The sequence below is a fragment of the Malaya genurostris genome, chromosome 2 (assembly GCF_030247185.1).
Source record: "Malaya genurostris strain Urasoe2022 chromosome 2, Malgen_1.1, whole genome shotgun sequence".
Taxonomy (NCBI): domain Eukaryota; kingdom Metazoa; phylum Arthropoda; class Insecta; order Diptera; family Culicidae; genus Malaya; species Malaya genurostris.
This window is the reverse complement of record NC_080571.1, coordinates 68810054-68832964: the sequence shown is the minus strand read 5'-3', so window position 1 is coordinate 68832964 and position 22911 is coordinate 68810054. Positions and strand designations below refer to the sequence as shown.

At 37.2% G+C, this 22911-nt stretch overlaps 1 protein-coding gene across 1 annotated transcript in view; it reads right to left on the bottom strand.

Moving 5' to 3' along the window:
• LOC131431233 (protein sidekick-1-like) overlaps nucleotides 1-22911 on the bottom strand; it is a 450262-nt gene that overhangs the window by 95022 nt on the left and 332329 nt on the right. Inside the window, exon 5 of the mRNA XM_058596826.1 lies at nucleotides 8605-8862. Coding sequence (XP_058452809.1) covers nucleotides 8605-8862 — 258 coding nt within the window. The remainder of the gene's footprint in view (nucleotides 1-8604; nucleotides 8863-22911) is intronic.

The window sequence follows — 22911 nt, the reverse complement described above, 5'->3', positions numbered from 1 at the left end:
CTTTATTATTTCATTAAGTCCATTGGAGCTCCAATTTAAATTTTATTTTATGTTAGATTGTTTTCTCTTCCATGAGTTCAACCAATAGCCAGCTATCTTATAATAAATAAAAGTGATGAACTGATACAAACAAACTTGAAATAGTTATAAGATCATGTACAAAATGAATGTATTTTATTTAATGTAGTCACATGTCAGTTTTCCAATCTGTTTCCCCGTCAGACACTGATCATATTAAAACTAGCTCAAGACGGCTCTACGTTTTAACAAAGACTAAAACAAATCGTTGAAGGTCAATAAAAGGTTTGTGTACCTTTATCATTGTGTTTGAGATCACACAATCGTCACTGCTGCTACCTCACACTAGTGGAGATCCATTAAATCGATGGATGAAACTATCGTGTGTTACCTCGTAGATAGCGAAATAGACAAAAACAAAAGTCTCGAATCAGTATCGTGCGGCAATAACAGATGGGTAGAAATAGACTCGTGATCATTGTATGTGTTTCTGTTGAATTTGTTTCCGTCGATACGGGACTGTAAGTGAATACCGTGGTGGCTAAGTACAGCGAAGCATGCTTAGTTTTCGTCCAATCAATTGGACTTTCTCTTCATGTGTTTTCATATGCAGGATAGTTTAATTGGTAAAACAATTTCCCCGGTTAGGAATTAGCTATGGGTTCGAGTCCCGTCTCTGCGGTAACATTTTCGCGGTTTTCATTACATCACTGTGTTCACATGTCAGTTTTCCAATCTGTTTCCCCGTCAGATACTGATCATGTTTTGTATGCTATTTAAGCCAAATCCTTTTTTACGAACTTTTGGTTACTTGGGCTAAAAACAAATTGTAAATACATCTTACTCTACCGAATGAACAACTCTAGAAGAGAAACTCAGCAACATTGTGTTAAATTTATCAATCCAACACTATGGTCAGTGAGCTTTTTTATCGTGTGAGTGAGCTTACCGGAAGTAAGAGTCACGTCTGGAACGGAAAACGTGGCACCTTATATCCATTCCGTCGAAGCCGTTAGACAAGGATATTTGTTCAGTTGATTGACTTAAAGGATGAGAAGACAACCTGGGCATTTGCTCAATTTTAATATATGTATTTCACATTTTCACATTTATGTTTGTGATACTCCTTTTTTTAAGTAAAGCGTGTGCGTCGCATTCCGTTGATTGTAGGTTAGGTAATCAGAAAAACAATGGAGACATACGTGAAGCACTTAGTCGTTTGACAATTCTACTGTCCGAAAACATAAATTCGAACAAAACAATTTTGAGCGAGACGAAGTTTGACGGGTCAGCTAGTCTATCTATGTATATATATATATATATATATATATATATATATATATATATATATATATATATATATATATATATATATATATATATATATATATATATATATATATATATATATATATATATATATATATATATATATATATATATATATATATATATATATGCAGCGATCATTCTTTGTAATCGCATCACGTAAGAACGGATGGACGGATTCACATGATTCTTTTTTTTGTTTGAATAGATTTTGCCCCCACCGGGTTCGTACATCAAAAAAGTGGGAAAAATCCATAAAATTGTTTTGTATGGACAATAGAATTTTTCGTTGAAAATGTCACCTATGCTAGCTAGATCTACGATTGATGTTTGGCGCGCGACGTGTTGCAAAAGTGTTTGACCGTCGAAGAAAAGAATTCTAGATCGCTGAAAAAATCGTTTGGCAAGCTACGAGTTATTCGTCATTTCGAGCCACGTGCTTAAGGTCTGAGGACAGAGGGCCACGTGTTGAGTTTTAAATCGACCACGTGGCTCGCTCAATTCCCTTTGCGCATCGTATTTCTCTTGTACTCTCGTATATGAGCAAACTGTACCGGGTTGACAGCATACATTTTATTATTTTGGTGATAAGTTTTATCACATTAATCTATCGTATGGGTTGGACATACATTCCAATGAACAATGAAAAAATATTCAACTTTCACAAAGATTGAATGTCTGTGTGTTTGGCAGCCTTGTCGATCCAATTTTATTTCTCTCTCCTTTTACAGAATGCTATCAGGAAACCAAAGGGAAAAAAAATGGAGTCTGCATTGAAACTAACTTTGTTTCAGAGAAATATAAAAGACTTTATTTTTATCGCGATAACATATATGTTTTTATGTACTAATCGCATCTAAACTAAATTATCTAGACTTTGTCACAGTAGATTTATGATACAAGCCTTCAAAGCCGAGATATTCGATGAACAAGTAGAGATATGCATTTCCGAGCGTTCCAATTTTCAGCAGTTCTTCAGACAGAAAAAAATACAACACGACCGCTAAACTCAATGAATCATTCTGAAAATTTCACAGAATATTCTTAACTAAATTTTGAAGACATTGACAGGTGGGTTTTTCTATATTCTGCACCGTTTCCAAGAAAATTTAATTTGAAACAGTAAAATAGCAAAAAACCTACCACTTTACGGTACTGTCCTCAGCCCTTAATTGGGTATCAAAATTATTTCTTACCATATGACTCAATGACGGAATGTGAATATTGTGAATATATCCTACTCTACCGAATGAACAACTCTAGAAATTCTTCAACATTGTGCTAAGTTTATCAATACAACATTATGGTTAGTGAGCTTTTTATCGATTACCTGAAGTAAGATTCACATCTGGAACGGAAAACGTGGCACTTTATATCCATTATGTTGAATCCATTACAGAGGGATCTCCGGTCAGAGCATTGAATCAAAGGATGAGAGTCCGTTAGGCTGTTCATTTGCTCTATTTTTACTTAACAGAAGTTTTCCACATTTTCACATTTTTGGATTGAAGCGAATGTGTGTCGAATTCGATTGATTGTAGGTTAATTATTCAGCAAAATATTGGAGAGAAACGTTAACCACTTAGTCGTTTGACAGTTCTGCTCTCCGAAAACATAAATTCGAACAAATAATTTTTGGGCTAGACGAAGTTCGATGGGTCAGCTAGTCGCTTGATAAAAACAGTGTTTAGATTAACTAGTGAATACCAAAATACTAATATGATATTCGAAATGTATTAGGTTTAAAGTACTTTGTATTATGGATGCCACGGCGAAGAAAAACTTACGTATATTGCCTATGAAATAAACGTATTTATGAAAAAAAAGAAAATCATTATCACACCACTAGGTGAAAAGGAATTTATTACACTCCTTCGGTGAAATTAGTCCTTCTGTTTTAGCAGACTTCGCGTCCAAACCATAGCATGGCTGGTGCTACGATCCGACTGACGCTAAGGATCCTTCTAGGTCCGGGTTCGAACAAGTTATATTCAAAAGCTACTTTAAGCTACAGAAAAAAAGTTATATTCAAAAACTAAAGACTGTCCCAGAAAGTATGGACGCACTTTGATTTCGCTGTAAATAATTCACAAGTGTTAGATATTCAAATTTTATTCGATATACTGATAATATTAGACTACAACAACAGAATATTATTCTCAACATTTGCTACTTAGCCATTGTAGACTAGCTGGCGCACCTTCTTGCGAACGTTCCTCATTAAATTCCGTACAGACTTCTTGGCGACAAGTTTTGACACTTCTTTCCAATCTTTTTCAAACTGTTGAATGGTTTCGGCTGCCGAGACATGTTTCCTAAAATGTGCCTTCGTTAATGCCCAAAATTCCTCACTTGGTCGAAGTTGTGGGCAATTTGGTGGATCCATGTCTTTAGGGAAGAAAGTGACATTTTCGGTAGTATAGCATTCTACCGTTGATTTCGAGTAGTGGCAAGAAGCAAGCCAGAAGACAACAGGATCCTTGTGGCTTCGAATCATGGGTAGAAGTCGTTTTTGTAAACATTCCTTGATGTATTTTTCGCTGTTCATTGAAGCAGTGGTGATGAAGGGTTTCGAAATCTTACCGCAGCTACAAATTGCTTGCCAGACCATAGCTTTCTTACTTTAAGCTACCGACAAAACGCAATTTTTTCCCTCCGCTCAGTTTTCTCGAATACACTCAGAGAATCTGCGACTGTTATCGACTACCAAATGCAAATTTCAGCGAAGCAATTAAAACCGTTTAAAATAGTTTTATTTTAATCGTTGGAAATCAATGATTTGACTAAATTGAGTTCAAAATATGTTTGTGTTTCTTGAATTTAGGTACCTACTTTTTAACAACAATAAAAACACAACTTTACAGTTTCTCTTGGTAAAGGCCATCAAAAACGACCGAAACGTCGGACAACTTCAGAATTAAATCATTTGCCTAATGATTGGTGACTGAGAAAGCCTTCAATGCTTATAAAAAATGAATGTTTGATTGTCATGAGGAAAGGATTATCACACCACTGGATGGATTATGAAGAGATTTTTTCAATTGGACTCAGTTGACGGAAAAGTACCGCAAAATGCTTTGATGCATAGTAGTCAATAAGTCGACTAGTTTTCCTAGAAATTCTATTCTGAAAATCATAAATTCATCCGAAAAATGCAAACACAAAAGCAGTTTTTCTAAATCAAATGAGTGGAAATGAATTTATCCGTTATTTCATGTAGAATTCATATGCACTGCCATCTTTCATTTTTCTTTATCTTAAATGGATTCCAATCAATATTGAGTATTTTGTACGATTCGACTAAATACCTTATAATCAAAAAAGAACCGGAATTTTATTAAAAACGTGTTTAATCCACCTAGCAGTGAGATGATACCTTTTTTTACCAATATGCATGTGTTTTTTGCATGAATATTCTTCGGTGTTTAAGTTTTCATGACATTATTTTAATGACCGTCGTTTTAAGCGACAATTTGAGATTTTAATCACTCATTACTCTGTAATGTCGAAACTGCAAATCGGATCGAATTTAAATCTAGAAGTGTGATAATCGATTAAAGATGCCATGATATGTAAGTTCCACTTTAGAGTTTACGGTAATTTAAGGTACTTCCAGAGCCGGTATTCAGGAACCAGCATAACCCAAACCGATTCGTATGGCCATATGACGAATAAATTACAACAGTTTTGAGTCCAACTTTGAAGCTCAATCCCATCTTCTATATCGGTTTTAATTTTAAAAATTCATCATCATGTAATTCGAGAACCGGAAGTCATAATTGGATAAAATTAATTAATTTTGTATATAAGTTTATTTTAATTTGAATTTTTGTTTCTGATATTTGATTAGGCTTTTTTTGAGAAAACGATAGAGCTTTGAGAAACGATTATATACTGGAACCGGAATTCTAAAATCGGTATGGCCGAAGTCAGATAAATTCACCTGAATAGCTGTATAGTTTACATTTGTTTCAAAATATTTGAAAATCAGTGAAGACATCTTTAAGAAATCATAGCACGAATTTAATTTTTAGGTGCCTTCTGAATCGACAAAAAGTTAATTTTTTTATCGGCTATCCAAATCTGCTAACCCGATAAACCTGATTAATTTATGTGGAATAGACAGTTTTATACCAATCACCCTGTATCCCCGAAACCGGATGTTGGATCTGGCTGAAGAGCAAAATGTTTTATAAAATCTTGAAACTTTTCATTTGAATCTTAGATGATTTTTAGAATTCATTTGAATCTTAGATCGGTTCAGCCATCTACGAGTAGAATGAGTTACACAATTTTGATTTCGTTTCATATATCATCCTGTAGTTCCGGAACCAGAGGTCGGAACCAAACATAATTCAGGAACTTTGTTTGGGAGCATACGGCTTTTCGTATGAATCTGAATTTGTAGAAAAGGAATTTTCCGAGAAAATTGAGTGAAATTATTTGTCACACACGCATTTGCTGATCTCGACGAACTGATTCGAATGGTATATGGATGTTATGTTCTTCCAGCATTTATTGCTGTAAGTAGTTTAAAACAATATAATTAAAAAAAATCTGCCATCATCTGGTTTATATATGTCATATTCGAACGATTATGTTGCCAAAAACGAGCCGTGCTAAAATCGGTCCGAGGCTAAATGTCATGGAAAAGGATGCTGTACACAGTCTTTTTGGTACTTAGAAACAATTGTATGTAACAGAATAAAAAATCGTGTTTTCCGTTGCTCCCTAGCATTGCTTTGTCATACAGCGCTCAAAACTCCTACTGCTGGAATAGGGGGAAAAGTCGTTTACACAAAAATTTCGATATCTCCGTTAAAAAAGGACGGATTTTAACAATCTATGGCTTGTTGGATAGGTATTATCGTGCTGAATCTTAGTCTGAAAACATATTCTGTTTTCAAGGTCAATTGTGACAGATACTGTCAAAAAACTGAAAATTTTGACATAAAACTTCGTATAACTCAAAAAGTAAACATCCGATCTCAAAACCATTCAATAGCGTTTTGGGTGACGGGGAGACCTTTCATTTGCGACTAGTTTGATGAAAATCGGTCCAGCCATCTCTGAGATCTCGACCTCTTAGTTGACAACACACATACAGACACACACACATACACACACACACACACACACACACACAGACATTTGCTCAGTTCGTCGAGCTGAATCGATTGGTATATGTCATTCGGCCCTCCGGGCCTCGGAAAAATTTTCGAAAGTTTGAGCGAATTCTATACCTATTTTTTATATATATAAAAAAAGGTAAAACCGCAAAATTTCCATTTTTAATGAATTTCTTTATTATCGCCTTCAAAGTACTCTCCTCCTGCGGCAATACATGCATGCCAACGCTTGATCCAATTTTCCATACAAGTTTTATAGGCCGCCGAAGGTATGGCCTTTAGTTCGCGTAGCGAATTCTCTATGGTCTCAAAACGCGTTCCTCGCAATGGCAATTTGAGTCTGGGGAAGAGGAAAAAGTCACACGGGGCCATATCTGGAGAGTACGGTGCTTGGTTGATGATATTGGTTACTATCTGCGTTGGAAATCATCTTTTTGGCCACATCAACACGACGCTGTTTTTGAATGAAATTCAGCTTTTTTGGCACCAGCCGAGAAGCGACGCGTTTCAAACCCAAAACATCAGTTAAAATGTGTTCGGCTGATCCATAAGAGATGCCCAACAACACAGCAATCTCTCTAATCGGTACAGAACAATTTTGCAACACGATTTGCTTCGCAGATTCAATGTTTTCTTCAGTAACAGATGTTGTTGGGCGGCCAGCGATCTCATCATGATCCAAGCTTGTACGATCACCTTTGAAGCGTTTATACCACTCGTATGCCTGTGTTTTTCCTAGACACGATTCACCAAAGGCCTTTTCTAACATTTTCAACGTTTCGGAATACTTAATCCATTTGCAACACAAAATTTGATGCACGCTCGTTGTTCTAAACTTTCATCCATTATAAAAATCGCCACACGAAAATTTTTCAACTTCTTTGTATGGACCCCAAACAAAAACTAATCGTACGATATGTGTCAAAATTTGACAGAATGTGTATAAAAGTGTTGCCAACGTTGAGAGAATAAAAGTTTACCAATTGAACAAGCGTGGGAATTTTAAAATAAAAATTCCGCTTCTTTTTTGATTATAAGGTATGACGCTTTCGATGACATGGCTTTCGGTGAAATGACCCTATTTTATACCCCCATTCACGTTTAGTTTTATGAACAGTTTTTTGACAACTTGTGTCTAAATGGAATTGAACAAGTTTCATAAATAAATTGAGACGAAGTTCATTACGATTCTTAGATGGGCTCCGATTCAAGTGCAGAGAAACTGATTGCAATTATATTCGGTACATGCATTTAAATCGGAATCTGGTTAGAAATCGTTACGAATTTCTTTTCAAATTTCGGTCCTAATGTATGGATTGGATTGGATTTAATTGGGATTCAATTTCGTTTCGGCTCAGATTGGCGAAAAACAGCCTGTTAAACTGTTGAATCTGTTGTACTGTTTTAACCTGGCTGCAATGCAAAGAACAGAAGGTCACTCATTCTATCAGATTGAATTATCTATAATTCATTCTCCGTTAGTATTTGCCGTATTCGGGAATGTTAACAGTCAAAATTTGATCGAGATTAATTCTTGAGCTAGTAAGTTTGTGAGCCTGTTACTGTAATATGAATATGAGATCACAATATTAGAAAAAATTAAACAAAACTTTCCACATTATTATCAACGTCATCGCAAAAAATAGGTGAACTGTCTAAACGTATTAGTTAAAAAAAAAATACTATGCATAGTTTTGAAAAACTGATGTGCCTTCCTAACGGCAATTATCAACATCAATAAGTTATGGGATTGATATAAAAAAAAATCTTGTGACAAACAAAACCTAACTAACTAATGGCCGCTTTGATAATAAAATAAACAATAAAAGAATAAGACACCGAACGATGATAATATGCAATAAATCGAGTTTTCATGCCACCACTGAAAGCGTAATCCCAAAGGACCCTCCAAGAGAGAGCCCTGCGACACGAACGGCATAATCCAACTGTCACTGCCATTTCTATGGCAAATCACTAGATATAGAGAGATAGGGACGGTCGTTACGGAACAGTTTCGTTAGTGTCCGTTTTTCCCGGCTCTTATCCGTGGAATGTCGTCCATTGCATTGCACAGTCCCGCGATCTATAGCCGTTGTGTTGCGTTCGTTCGTTCGTTGACAGAACTTACCCGAACTGCTGGGCGAGCACGTATAGTTGCCCGAGTCCGTTGGCATCGCCCGTGCGATGACCAATTTGCTCGTTTTGGTTTGTCGCTCCGTCAGGACGCTGATGCCACCCCGCTGTGAGTAATTAACAACGCGCCCACCTTTGTACCAGTAGATGAACGAGGGCGGGGCCGGCGACTGCAACGCAATGCACGTCAGATTGATATCGCTTCCGCTCTTGATGAACAGCTCCGAGTTACCGAGGATTTTCGCTCTGGAAACTGTAAGGAAGAGAAGAAAGAGAATGGTGGTGAATAGGGCAGCTTAGAAAGAACCGTTTTTTTTTCTATCCGCGGAGAGCGGATCAAATAAATAATAGAAGATTTTTATCAGGTTTTTTATTGCATATTCGCTTTTTGTTCGTTTGGAATCCGTTCGTGGTGCAATTTTTTTCTCAACAAAGCGTCATTGAATACACAAGCTTTGGTAGGTAGTTGAACCCTTCGTTCAAAATTAAAATTATCAGATAGTGAATATTTTTAAACTAATGGTGATTCGAATTGTGTTTATAGTGATTTGCAAGTCTGATCGACGTAATAAAAATCATATCATGTCTGGGTATTCAAACAAGAAAAAAAGTGAAGAATAAGTGTGAAACATTGTGTTGAGCACGTCACATCGAATGAACAGCACCAACACCGGCAGACTGGTAGTGGCAACCTTCGTCATCATTATCATCTTCATAATCTTCGCAGAGGATATTCGGTTACCCGATCTAAGTTATTCTGTGGTGGGATTCGAGACCTGAGTTATGGAGAGCGTTATCCAATCCAGTCGAATTATTGGAACGTATTAACAGAGCATACATTTTTCGAATTGTCGTCTGCCAAACCAAAAAAAAAACAGCGAGTCTCGAACCGAATACATAAATTTTAAAAAGCACACAAAAAGCTATTGAATTATAGATCCAGTTTTCCATTCCACCACTTGTGTCAGCATACAAATGGTCTCATTACCATCATCATCATTTTGCTGAGATTGGCATAACCGTGTGAATTTCCACATCTGAGATCATTCCATGCATTCGGGGCACCCGTGGTTCAGTGGTTTGTTTCGTGGAACTGTAAAACTTAAAATCTTCGTATGATTCACTGTCATATTTGCACGAGTGGAGAATAAATTTGTGGCATCTCATGAAAGAGTTGATTCCTATTTTTTTAAATTATTTTCGAGTCCGAACCTGATCCAGCTCAGTGACCATTATCAAACATAAAATGTTTGCCGTTTTTGCTTTTTTTTCGGAGACACAGAGACCCGGCCCAAACTTAGAAAATGTTATTTTTCTGTGCAAAAATCTACTTTTCATTCAATTCGAAACTAATCAATGCAATGAAAAAAACCTGTTTTAATCCACCTAGTGGTGTAATGATGCCTTTCTCATGTACATATAATATTGTGGTATTCTATTCAAAAATTTTCTCTTCGATTTTTGAAAGAAACCAAGTGATTGTTTATGCATAACATACAGAATCAAACAGTGATTTGATTGCGTAAGCCATCCTTAGGAGAACGAAATGGGTTCACTATTATATGCACTTCCGGCACCGGAACCCGAGAACCGGTATAATCGAAGGCGGTTCGTACGGCCACCAAATAACATGACACACAAACTCTTCTAGTACGCACTCTATAACTCCGGATTCGGAAGTCGGATCCGGATGAAATTCAGGAATTCCGTATGGGACCGGAAGACCTTTCATTTGAATCTAAGTTTGTGGAAATCGGTCAAACCATCGCTGAGAAAAGTGAGTGAGATCCATTTTGGTATATATGACCACTATTTCCGGTACTTCCGGAACCGGATACCGGGAACCAGGATAGCCGGAATCGGTTTGTTTAGTTGCCTACTGATAATGACTATCGATTTGTGTAGTTTTGAGACCAGTTTAGAAAAATTTTCACGTTTTTTGCTTCGCCGGTTTAAGTGACGGTGTACAATATTGAACTCACTTTACCCTATAATTCCGGAACCGGAAGTCGGATCCGGATGAAATTCAGGAATTCCGTATGGGACCGGAAGACCTTTCATTTGAATCTAAGTTTGTGGAAATCGGTCAAACCATCGCTGAGAAAAGTGAGTGAGATCCATTTTGGTATATATGACCATTATCTCCGGTACTTCCGGAACCGGATACCGGGAACCAGGATAGCCGGAATCGGTTTGTTTAGTTGCCTACTGATAATGACTATCGATTTGTGTAGTTTTGAGACCAGTTTAGAAAAATTTTCACGTATTTTGCTTCGCCGGTTTAAGTGACGGTGTACAATATTGAACACACTTTACCCTATAATTCCGGAACCGGAAGTCGGATTCGGATGAAATTCAGGAATTCCGTATGGGACCACGAGACCTTTCATTTGAATCTAAGTTTGTGGAAATCGGTCAAACCATCGCTGAGAAAAGTGAGTGAGATCCATTTTGGTATATATGACCACTATTTCCGGTACTTCCGGAACCGGATACCGGGAACCAGGATAGCCGGAATCGGTTTGTTTAGTTGCCTACTGATAATGACTATCGATTTGTGTAGTTTTGAGACCAGTTTAGAAAAATTTTCACGTTTTTTGCTTCGCCGGTTTAAGTGACGGTGTACAATATTGAACTCACTTTACCCTATAATTCCGGAACCGGAAGTCGGATCCGGATGAAATTCAGGAATTCCGTATGGGACCGGAAGACCTTTCATTTGAATCTAAGTTTGTGGAAATCGGTCAAACCATCGCTGAGAAAAGTGAGTGAGATCCATTTTGGTATATATGACCATTATCTCCGGTACTTCCGGAACCGGATACCGGGAACCAGGATAGCCGGAATCGGTTTGTTTAGTTGCCTACTGATAATGACTATCGATTTGTGTAGTTTTGAGACCAGTTTAGAAAAATTTTCACGTATTTTGCTTCGCCGGTTTAAGTGACGGTGTACAATATTGAACACACTTTACCCTATCATTCCGAAACCGGAAGTCGGATCCGGATGAAATTCAGGAATTCCGTATGGGACCGGAAGAACTTTCATTTGAATCTAAGTTTGTGGAAATCGGTCAAACTATCGCTGAGAAAAGTGAGTGAGATCCATTTTGGTATATATGACCATTATCTCCGGTACTTCCGGAACCGGATACCGGGAACCAGGATAGCCGGAATCGGTTTGTTTAGTTGCCTACTGATAATGACTATCGATTTGTGTAGTTTTGAGACCAGTTTAGAAAAATTTTCACGTGTTTTGCTTCGCCGGTTTAAGTGACGGTGTACAATATTGAACACACTTTACCCTATAATTCCGGAACCGGAAGTCGGATCCGGATGAAATTCAGGAATTCCGTATGGGACCACGAGACCTTTCATTCGAATCCTAGTTTGTCAAAATCGGTTCAGCCATCTCCGAGAAAACCTAGTGAGATTATTTGACACATACACACACACACACACAGACATTGCTCAGCTCGATGAACTGAGTCGAATGGTATATGACACTTGGCCCTCCCGGTCAATTTTCACTAGTCGGTTTTTCAAGTGATTGCATAACCTTTCTATATGAGAAAGGCCAAACTAATTCAACAGTATCATCTACTCTTTTTTTACTGTCTCATCCATAAATGATCGCATCCAAAACGGAAAACTTTGAGTAGGTATTGTCAAACATATAGCCGTGAGATTGACGTGGGACTGCAGATTGACGTCGGAAGATTGCGATTGTGTTCTAGGGATTAGAGCGCCAGTTAAAGCCATTCGTAAGTTTGAACTTTGTCCCGGGTTGGCAGTTCAAGGCATAGGACAAGCCAGTTGTCGTATGTTCGAGCCCCGACCTGGAAGGGTTCTTAGTGTCAGTGGGATCCATAGTACTAGCCATGCAATGATTCTGTACACTAAGAATCGGCTGCGAAGTCTGTTGAAACAGAAAGGCCAAATTCCACAAAAGGAATGTAATGCCAAGACTTTGCTTTGCTAAGTTTAAGCTTTGACCTACTAGAAATTATTTCATAAATGTCATCGTAACACAATCGCTTATATATTTCAATATTTCATACATCTCATTATTTGAGTGAAAGAAACTATCAAAAAAGCTGTACGGGATTCATTTCCAGCTTTCAGAAGGACATTTTCCTCAAACGCGAAGCAGAGGAATGCTAGCTTTTTTGCGCTCATTTAGTGCGAATTTCGCACAACGAAAAGTGCAAAAAACTAATCAAATTATTCTAGATTTGCACTAAACTCAGCTTCGATTTGCAAAGAAGTAATCTTAATAGTTCTTTAGATAACATTAAGAGCTATAAGAACGGCTGATTTTGTATAATGTTCCCCATAGTTGTCCACTTTTCGTTATCTTTTTCTCCACCGCAAACCACTAGCAGCTGGATAGCGCTATCGCTCTTGTTTGAAGCGAAACTCACACTGCGAATGTCCCATAGCAGGTATGCTCACAAAAAAACTAGTTGTTGTTTCTGCATTTAGGCTTAAGGAATGTAACCTCATTTTCGCCATTGCACAGTGGTTCAAAAGCCCAATTTCACACTCTTAATTGATAACAGATCCTCTGAAAAGTTCGTATCGTTTCTATGAGAGGGCGCCACTAGAATTAAATCCATACCATTTTCAGTTAGTACCAACCTTCAAAAGATACGTGTATAAATTTGACAGGTGTCTGATTATTATTTTGTGAGATACTGCATTTTGAGTGAAGCTACTTTTGTTATTGTGAAAAAAATGGAAAAAAAGGAATTTCGAGTGTTGATGAAACACTACTTTTTGATGAAAAAAAGTGCCGCCAATACCAAAAAATGGCTTGATGAGTGTTATCCAGACTCTGCACCGGGCGAAGCAACAATTCGTAAGTGGTTTGCAAAATTTCGTACTGGTCATATGAGCACCGAAGACGATATGAGAAAGCTTTGTGCAAAATGGGTGCCGCGTGAGCTCACAATCGATCAAAAACAACAACGAATTGATGATTCTGAGCAGTGTTTGGAGCTGTTATATCGAAATAAAACCGATTTTTTTCGTCGATATATAACAATGGACGAAACATGGCTCCATCACTTCACTCCGGAGTCCAATCGACCGTCAGCTGAGTGGACTGCACGCGATGAACCGAACCCAAAGTGTGGAAAGACTCAACAATCGGCCGGTAAGGTTATGGCATCTGTATTTTGGGATTCGCATGGTATAATTTTCATCGACTACCTTGAAAAGGGAAAAACCATCAACAGTGACTATTATATAGCGTTATTAGAGCGTTTGAAAGACGAAATTTAAAAAAAAACGGCCTCTTTTGAAGAAGAAAAAAGTTTTGTATCATCAAGACAATGCACCGTGTCACAAGTCGATGAAAACCATGCTGAAATTGAACGAATTGGGCTTAGAATTGCTCCCTCATCCACCGTATTCTCCAGATTTGGCCCCCAGTGACTTTTTCCTTTTCTCAGACCTCAAGAGAATGCTCGCTGGTAAAAAATTTAGAAACAATGAAGAGGTAATCGCTGAAACTGAGGCCTATTTTGAGGCAAAGGACAAATCGTACTACAAAAATGGATTCGAAAAGTTGGAAGATCGTGAGGTAAAAATATTATTTTTGCTCAGGGCCAACATAGGGGCTAAGTTACTACGACAAAGTTGTGCAGAAAATTATTCCAAACAAATTTGCTGAAATACTATTCCCGTAACTTGTGTGAAATTCATGATATAATGTATTTTCTGAAAAGGTTGTTCTAAAACCAGTTTTTGTGCGAAAACACATATATTTTCAATTTATATGAGTTTTTCATGTTCCACAAAGTTTTTTATCATTAAAAACTACACAACTTTCTCAAACATACTATGCTGTTATCATTTCACTTTAATGAAATAGAACCATTTTTCGTGATTTTTTCGAACAAAATTTGTCTATCATCAAAAGGTGCAGATGAGACTACCTAAAGACTGTCCCAGAAAGTATGGACGCAACCAAAAACCACTGCCATTTCGTAATGATTCAGAATCTGCCAATTTTTATAGTTGCGTCCTGTTGTCAACACTCTTCTCAAACCACTTGTGTAGTTGTTTATTCGTTTTCATTAGTTTGTTTCGAAATACGTGGACTTTCAGCGGAACGACGTCGAAAAATTGTGTACAAATGGTGCACAGAACGCGGACTGTCACTGAGAAAGATAGCCAAAATGGAAGGAAAAAGTGAAAAAGCCGTGCGAAATACAATCAGGAAGTTCGGTGAGGATAAACCGAACACGGGTCGAAAAAAAGATCCTGCTAACCCTCAGTTGGATAAACGTATACTGAAGGCGTTCGAGCAAAAGAAGGAGGTTTCAGTTTGGGATGTGGCCAAAAAAGTAGGCACTTCGAAGTCAAATGTTCTTCGTGCTAAAGAACGTTTGAATCTTCGAACCTATAAGAAGCAAAAACAGTCAAAACGTAATCCGAAACAAGAAGCATCGATCAGGCCGAGGGTTCGAAAGCTGTACAATACGAGTTTTGCAGGAAATTTGAACTGCATAATCATGGACGACGAAACCTACGTGAAACTCGATTACAAATCTTTGCCGGGACAACAATATTATACGGTGCGAGAAGGGCAAGTGTTAAACCAGTCCGAGACATCGATTGAAGTCGGAAAATTTGGTAAGAAAGCTATGGTCTGGCAAGCAATTTGTAGCTGCGGTAAGATTTCGAAACCCTTCAACACCGCTGCTTCAATGAACAGCGAAATATACATCAAGGAATGTTTACAGAAACGACTTCTATCCATGATTCGAAGCCACAAGGATCCTGTTGTCTTCTGGCCAGATCTTGCTTCTTGCCACTACTCAAAATCAACGGTAGAATTGTATACTACTAAAAATGTCCACTAAATTGCCCACAACTTCGTCCAATTGAGGAATTTGGGGCATTAACGAAGGCACATCTTAGGAAACATATCTCGGCAGCCGAAACCATTCAACAGTTCGAAAAAGATTGAAAAAAAAGTGTCAAAACTTGTCGCCAAGAAGTCTGTACGGAATTTAATGAGGAACGTTCGCAAGAAGGTGCGCCAGCTAGTCTACAATGGCTAAATAGCAAATGTTGAGAATAATATTCTGTTGTTGTAGTCTAATATTATCAGTATATCGAATAAAGTTTGAATATCTAACACTTGTGAATTATTTACAGCGAAATCAAAGTGCGTTCATACTTTCTGGGACAGTCTTTAGTATTTGTTCTAGTATGGACAATGGTAGACAAGTTTAACATATTCAGAATAAGGAACATATCCATTTAATTGTTTTCCTTCTGTGTATGATTACCTCTTTTTGTTAAACATCACCATGGCACCTTTGGTGTGCATCCTTCTCCGTTGAGTAAGGATACAGACAGTGTTAGTGATTGCCGATAATTTGGCAGAAAGCGGCTCGATATTTTTCTACATTGTATACAGCATTATCAATCTGGTAGACAATGCTACAAGAACTCGCTACCTCTCAATGTATGAACCGTGAGAGAATAGTTCTACATTTCTTCGCTCCAGCTCATACTCTGAGTATTTCACTGCCCTTACCAAAATAGATACAGTTTTGCAATGATCGGCGCTGTGTGAAGATCGAATTAATTAGTCGACTTGATAACTCTCATACTAGGTTACATTATTTCAAAAACCTTGTGCGGGGCATTCACAGATATTTTCATACACCACACAACTTATACATAGGTTATAGGCAAATATTTAGAATAAGCAGCAATAGTAAAATGATTCTATCGCAATTATCCTTTGCCCGTATAGCATCGGATCGCAAAATGAGAATGAGTGACCGTTTGTTGCTCCAGAACGAATCACCACAGCAGCGTGCTAAATCGTGATGCTCAGACGGGTCATCGAGAGAAAATCGCTCTCGCACTGGTGTCCATTCTGTGCCAAATGAACCATGCCGGTTTTTTTGTTTTTGATGAGATGATACACGTCTCGCTTCGATAGCACTGATTGAATCGTGTGAAGAATTGCTAGAGAGCGTTTTTTGATACGATTAAAGCCATCAATTCAACTCAATTCTATAATTTGTGTTTCCTAAAATCGTTTTATATTCGCCCACCGGTGAAATGGTGCTCTTTCTTATCATTTCTAAATATTCAATGGTGTTGATAGCTTCCATTGAAAATTGGAAGAACTTCGAATTTCATGACCAATCCAAGTTCAACATGTCGCTGTGTAAAAGAATCGTAATGGGGTGGACGGTAGAAATTATCGGGTTTCGGGTATTTTTACCCGAAACCCGACCCGAACCCGACGGGTACGGGTCATGTTCGGTTACAGAAACAAAATTGTTTGTCGAGTACGGCTAACGTTTTTTTCATGTCGAACGTGCTTAATCCACCTAGCAGTGAGATGATACCTTTTTTTTATCAATCCGCATGTGTTTTTTGCATGAATATTCTTCGGTGTTTCAGTTTTCATGGCATTATTCTAATGTCAGTCGTTCAAAGTGGCAATTTGAGATTTTATTCACTCATTATTATGTGATGTCTAAACTGCAAATCGCTTCGAATTTGAATCTAAAAGTGTAATAATCGATTAAACATTCCATGATGTGTCGAAGTAATTTCCATTTTAGAGTTTAGGGTAATTTTATGTACTTCCAGAGCCGGTATTCAGGAACCAACATAACCCAAACCGATTCGTATGGCCATATGACAAATAAATTGCAATATTTTTCAGTCCAACTTTGAAGCTTTTCGGGATTGTCATCTTCTATATGGCTTTGAATTTTAAAAATTCATCATCCTACAATTCCAGAATCGGAAGTCAGAATTGGATAAAATAGGATTTATTTTAATTTGAACTTTTGTTCTAAAATTCGATTTGGCTTTTTCTGAGAAAACGATTGAACTTTTTTGAGAAAACGATTGAACAAAGTCAGACAAATTCACCTGAGTACCTGTATAGTTTACATTTGTTTCAATATGTTTGAAAATCGATGTAGACATCTTTGAGAAATCGTAATGCGAATTAAATTTTTGGGTGCCTTCCGAAACGGAAACTGAATACAACCAAAAATGAAATAAGTTTATTTGGTTATCGACTATCCAAATCTGCTAACCCGATAAACCTGATTAATTTATGTGAAATAGACATTTTTATACTAATCATCCTGTATCTCCGAAACCGGAAGTTGGATCTGACTGAAAAACAAGATGCTTTATAGAATCTTAAAACTTTTCATTTGAATCTTAGATCGGTTCAGCCTTCTACGCGAAAAATGAGTTACACAATTTTTATTTCGTTTCACATATCATCCTGTAGCTCCGAAACCAGAGGTCGGAACCAAACATAATTCGGGAACCTTGTTTGAGAGCATACGATTTTTCATATGAATCTAAGTTTGTAGAAAGCGGTTGAGTCATCTCTGAAAAAAGTTGAGTGAAATTATTTGTCACACACGCATTTGCTGATCTCGACGAATTGATTAGAATGGTATATGGTTGTTATGTTATTCCATCATTTATTGCTGTAAGTAGTTTAAAACAATATAATTATGGAATTGTTAGCAACTCGAAAATGCTGCCATCATCTTGTTTACATATGGCATATTCGAACGATTATGTTGCCAAAACCGAACCGTGCTAAAATCGGTCCGAGGCAAAATATCATGCTGTACACAGTCTTTTGAGTACTTAGAAACAAATGTATGTAACAGTATAAAAATCGTGTTTTATGTTGCTCCCAAACATTTCTTTGCCAGACAGCGCTCAAAACTTCTACTGCTGGAATAGGGGAAAAAGTCGCTTACACAAAAATTTCGATATCTTCATTAAAAATGGACGGATTTTAACAATCTATGGCTTGTTAGATAGGTATTACCATGCGGAATCTAAGTCTGAAAATATATTCTTGTTGTGACAGATACTGTCAAAAAACTGAAAATTGTGACATAAAACTTCGTATAACTCAAAATGTAAACATCCGATCTCAAAACCATTCAATAGCGTTCTGGGTGACGGGGAGACCTTTCATTTGCGACTAGTTTGATCAAAATCGGTCCAGCCATCTATGAGATCTCGACCTCTTAGTTGACAACACACATACACACACACACACACACACACACACACACAGTTCGTCGAGCTGAATCGATTGGTATATGGCAGTCGGCCCTACGGGCCTCGGAAAATTTTTCTAAAGTTTGAGCGAATTCTATACCTATTTTTTATATTTATAAAAAAGGTAAAAAAGGCGGGTGGGTAATGTCAGAGACATAACTGGATGTCGTGAATACGTAAACAACTGGCATGTTCCTTAACACTTTCGAATATCAATTAGTTGATCAATTGTATGAATTATGCAAGCATTCCTTTTTTTCACATTTTTCGCAAAAACAAAGAAGGCTTCACTTAATCTCGATTACTGTGAATTTCACACAGCGAAAAGTGCACAAATCTAATTAAACAGTTCTAGATTTGCATCAGGGGTGGAAATAAGCAAATTTTTTGATTCACTGGAAATAAAAATAGTCAGAATTATCTTTTCATATCATATATTTTATATAGATATAATAATGCATTTTGAAATGAATGATTTTTGGTATGATAAATTTCGATTTTACTTAGAATTTAAAAATGTTTTCATCGTTATAATGCTACTCTGTGTTCATTAAACAGGTTCGAAGTTCAAATGGCTGTCAATTACGATTCTGGTGATGGTCGTGACATAAACTTCAAAACTGATTACCGCTCAATTTTCTCGGATATGGGTTATCCGATATCAATATTTTTAGACTCGCTAGGTGAGTTGATTCCGTCGATCGCATCGGAATTCCATTCCTCGTGATGTATTTAAAATTTATTCATCAATATCGTCATGGTGGAGTAATATCATCAATGAAAACAGTTAATAATATTAACATACATGCTGCGATGAATGATAATTATAATGAAAAGAAAATCATGTCCAATCACAAAGCGCGCTATGCAGCTGATTAATATTGCCGTATTTAGCTTAAATATCATATACAGAAGTAACGGGAGTGCAGGATTTTGCTACGTCAATTCAAACGCAACATTCAAACGCTGCTCTCATAATAACTTTGTTTTGAATCTAAATTCGTGGAAATCGATAACTATAACCGCTATAATTTTAGATTTTTCCATCGTGACTCAGCCACAAAAAAGTTTTTTGCGGTCTAATACACATATTCAAGTTAACATGAATGGACATGAATGAAACATTTATTTCCAAAGCTTTTTATCAAAAAATCTATGTGTGAGATTCTGTTTGAAACATAGCAGATTTTAAAAAAGTGATTGAGCGTTATATGAACGGCTGATAAGTGCAACTTATCATTGAAACCCCCTCTAAGCAGTTTTCAGTACGGAAACCGAATTAATATGTTGTGTCCAAAATGTGTGCAAGATCCGGACAAAAAACTAAATGGAATAACCGGATAAAACCTTAGCCGGTGCTTTCAGAGCAAATGTGTTGATTTTTGCCTGGAAACTTTCTACGTGTTTCCCTAGGGTGCGGGATTCCACATATTGAATTTTATGTATTTTATCTAGCAGATTCAAATTCGTTTGCTGTATGCGCTTGCAACCCACTGTTTATCCTACAAATTGTCTGAGGATCATAAAGATTTTTGAATACTGGATATTGATGATGAACCTTTCATTTTAATCTAATTCTATAGCAATTAAGATAATTAATATAATTAAGTTCAGGTTCTACTTGATTTCGACTGGGGTGATAATCGTGGAAAACAAGGAAAAAGGCCTACACAAAAGGCCGAAACGTCGAACAGTAAACAATATTCGTTTGTATTATAAGACTGAGACAGCCGTTTTCCTGTTTTCCATAATTAAGTTCAATAATGTCTATTAAAATATTGTTCGGAAACAATATTATTTAAAGTGTAAATTATTATTCCAATTATCAGGTTTGAAAAGTAGTTTATTATAATTAAAATTACTAACGCGATTACTTTATTTATTTCTAGATCGTATTTCAATGGTCCACGCAAACAATTTTAAATAAATTTTAAGGTGCTGTTGAGCAAGATCACACCAGAACTTTAAGAAGTGGATAAAAAAGCTTTAAAATGATGAATAGTTACAGATACTTTTCTCCGCTTTTGAAAACCTAATTATTAACGATTGTCCCGTACGCCAAGGAAAGTAATTGAACAAGACTCAGAAAACACCAAGTGCCAAAAATGTATGGTTTAATATTGTTACAAAATAGTATAAATGTTATATTGTGATCGGGTACTTATTGGAGAGTTAATAAGGACACGTTGCGATGCCTATTCTCATACCACTAGAGCACTCGAATCTCGTACGTACAAAGCGTTGTACATTAATTTCTGACACGGTAAATAAATGCCCGATCGAGTTTTTGTGAGAGCAGCTTTAGCTTATCACCTGGGCATGGTTGTCTTCTGAGAATGAGAACAAGTTTGTTTCAGATCAAAAAAGAAAAAGCGCGTATACATAAGGTCTGCTGCTACTCTGTGTAATATACAGTTCCCACAATTTAAAAAATAATTGCAATTCTAGTTTTGTTACCCAATTTTTTAATTCACGGGGTTCGGTTTTTTTTATTCAGAATTGGAAATCTTGATTCACATTTTCGTGTGCAAAATAAGCTTATTTCCACCTCTGATTTGCACTAAACTGAGGATTTTTATCTTCGATTTGCGAAGAAGAAATCCTAATAGTTCTTTAGAAGACTTCTAGAGCCATTAGAACGGCTGATTTTGTGTGATGCTCCCCAACGTTGTCCTCTTTTCATTGTTTTTTCGCTAATGCAAACAACTGGTAACTGTCAGTTCAGGTTTACATCTCATCCAAATCAGTCGATAAAACAAAACCGCTTACGTTCGGGACAGAAGAAACCAAGTACAGTATTGTGTAGTGAACAATAGATCTCGAAATGAGTGAACCAAACGAACAAAAGCTACCGCCGACACGGAAGAATACAATTGTTGTTGACTTCAGACAGTGCAAAATTCGACCTTCGATACGCGAACTTGAAGGTTTGCTTAAGGAGCAAATGCAGCTGGACATTAAACGTGTGCATTTACTTCAAGGCAATAAGACGAATAATGTTGTTTACATCCAGTTTTATAAAGAGTTGGATGCAATTCAATTCGCAAAAGACAATAACGATGTGCACTATGTGGAGCACGAGAGCATTTAGTACAACATTCCAGTATACATGGATGATAGTACTATAGAAGTGCGTGTGCATGATCTTCACTCAAGCGTCACCGATTCATATAATCGCAAAACTATGTCCCAATACGGAGAGATTCTCTCTATCGAAAAAGAAAAGTGGAAGAATTTTTTCCCCGGTATTCTAAATGGCCTACGTATATTACTCATACACTTGAAGAAACCTATACCTTCTTATGTGATTTTCGGTCAAGATACAAGAATTCCGTGCAAATCACTTGTTACCTATGACAATCAGATGGCCACATGTCAGTATTGTCAAAAAGCTGTTCACTACGGTAAGCCATGTGATAAACTGGACAAGGAGACAACTACACCAAAGGACAACAGTGCTTCCGTCACACCAACCCAAAGCAACCCCAGTACACCTGTGACAGTCACCAACAACAGTGAAGTATCCCTTTCAACGAAACCATCCAACGTATCCCCTATAGAACAAAGTGCATTAGCTGCAGTGAAACAACTTACCATCCAACCAACCAGCAACTGCAAACAATATACAACAAGGCTCATCTCCAGCAACTAGCAATGAAACCAACAACAATACCATCGATGTGGCAATGGATGACGAGACGAACCACGAACGAAGTGCCCCTCAATCCTCGCAGGAGGAAAATGGAAGCTCCTCTCCCCCTAGAAAAAGGGTGACAACGAGATCCAACTCAATAAAAAATTTATTTAAAAAATCGGCTCAATCGGCCACGTAAAGCTTGTACGCAAATAGGCCTGAATAAAAAATATCTTTTAAATAAAAAAACCTGTTTTAATCCACCTAGTGGTGTAATGATGCCTTTCTCATGTACATATAATATTGTGGTATTCTATTCAAAAATTTTCTCTTCGATTTTTGAAAGAAACCAAGTGATTGTTTATGCATAACATACAGAATAAAACAGTGCTATGATTGCGTAAGCCATCCTTAAGAGAACGAAATGGGTTCACTATTATACCGGAACCCGAGAACCGGTATAATCGAAGTCAGTTCGTACGGCCACCATCTAACATGACACACACACTCTTCTAATACGCACCCTATAACTCCGGATTCGGAAGTCGGATCCGGATGAAATTCAGGAATTCCGTATGGG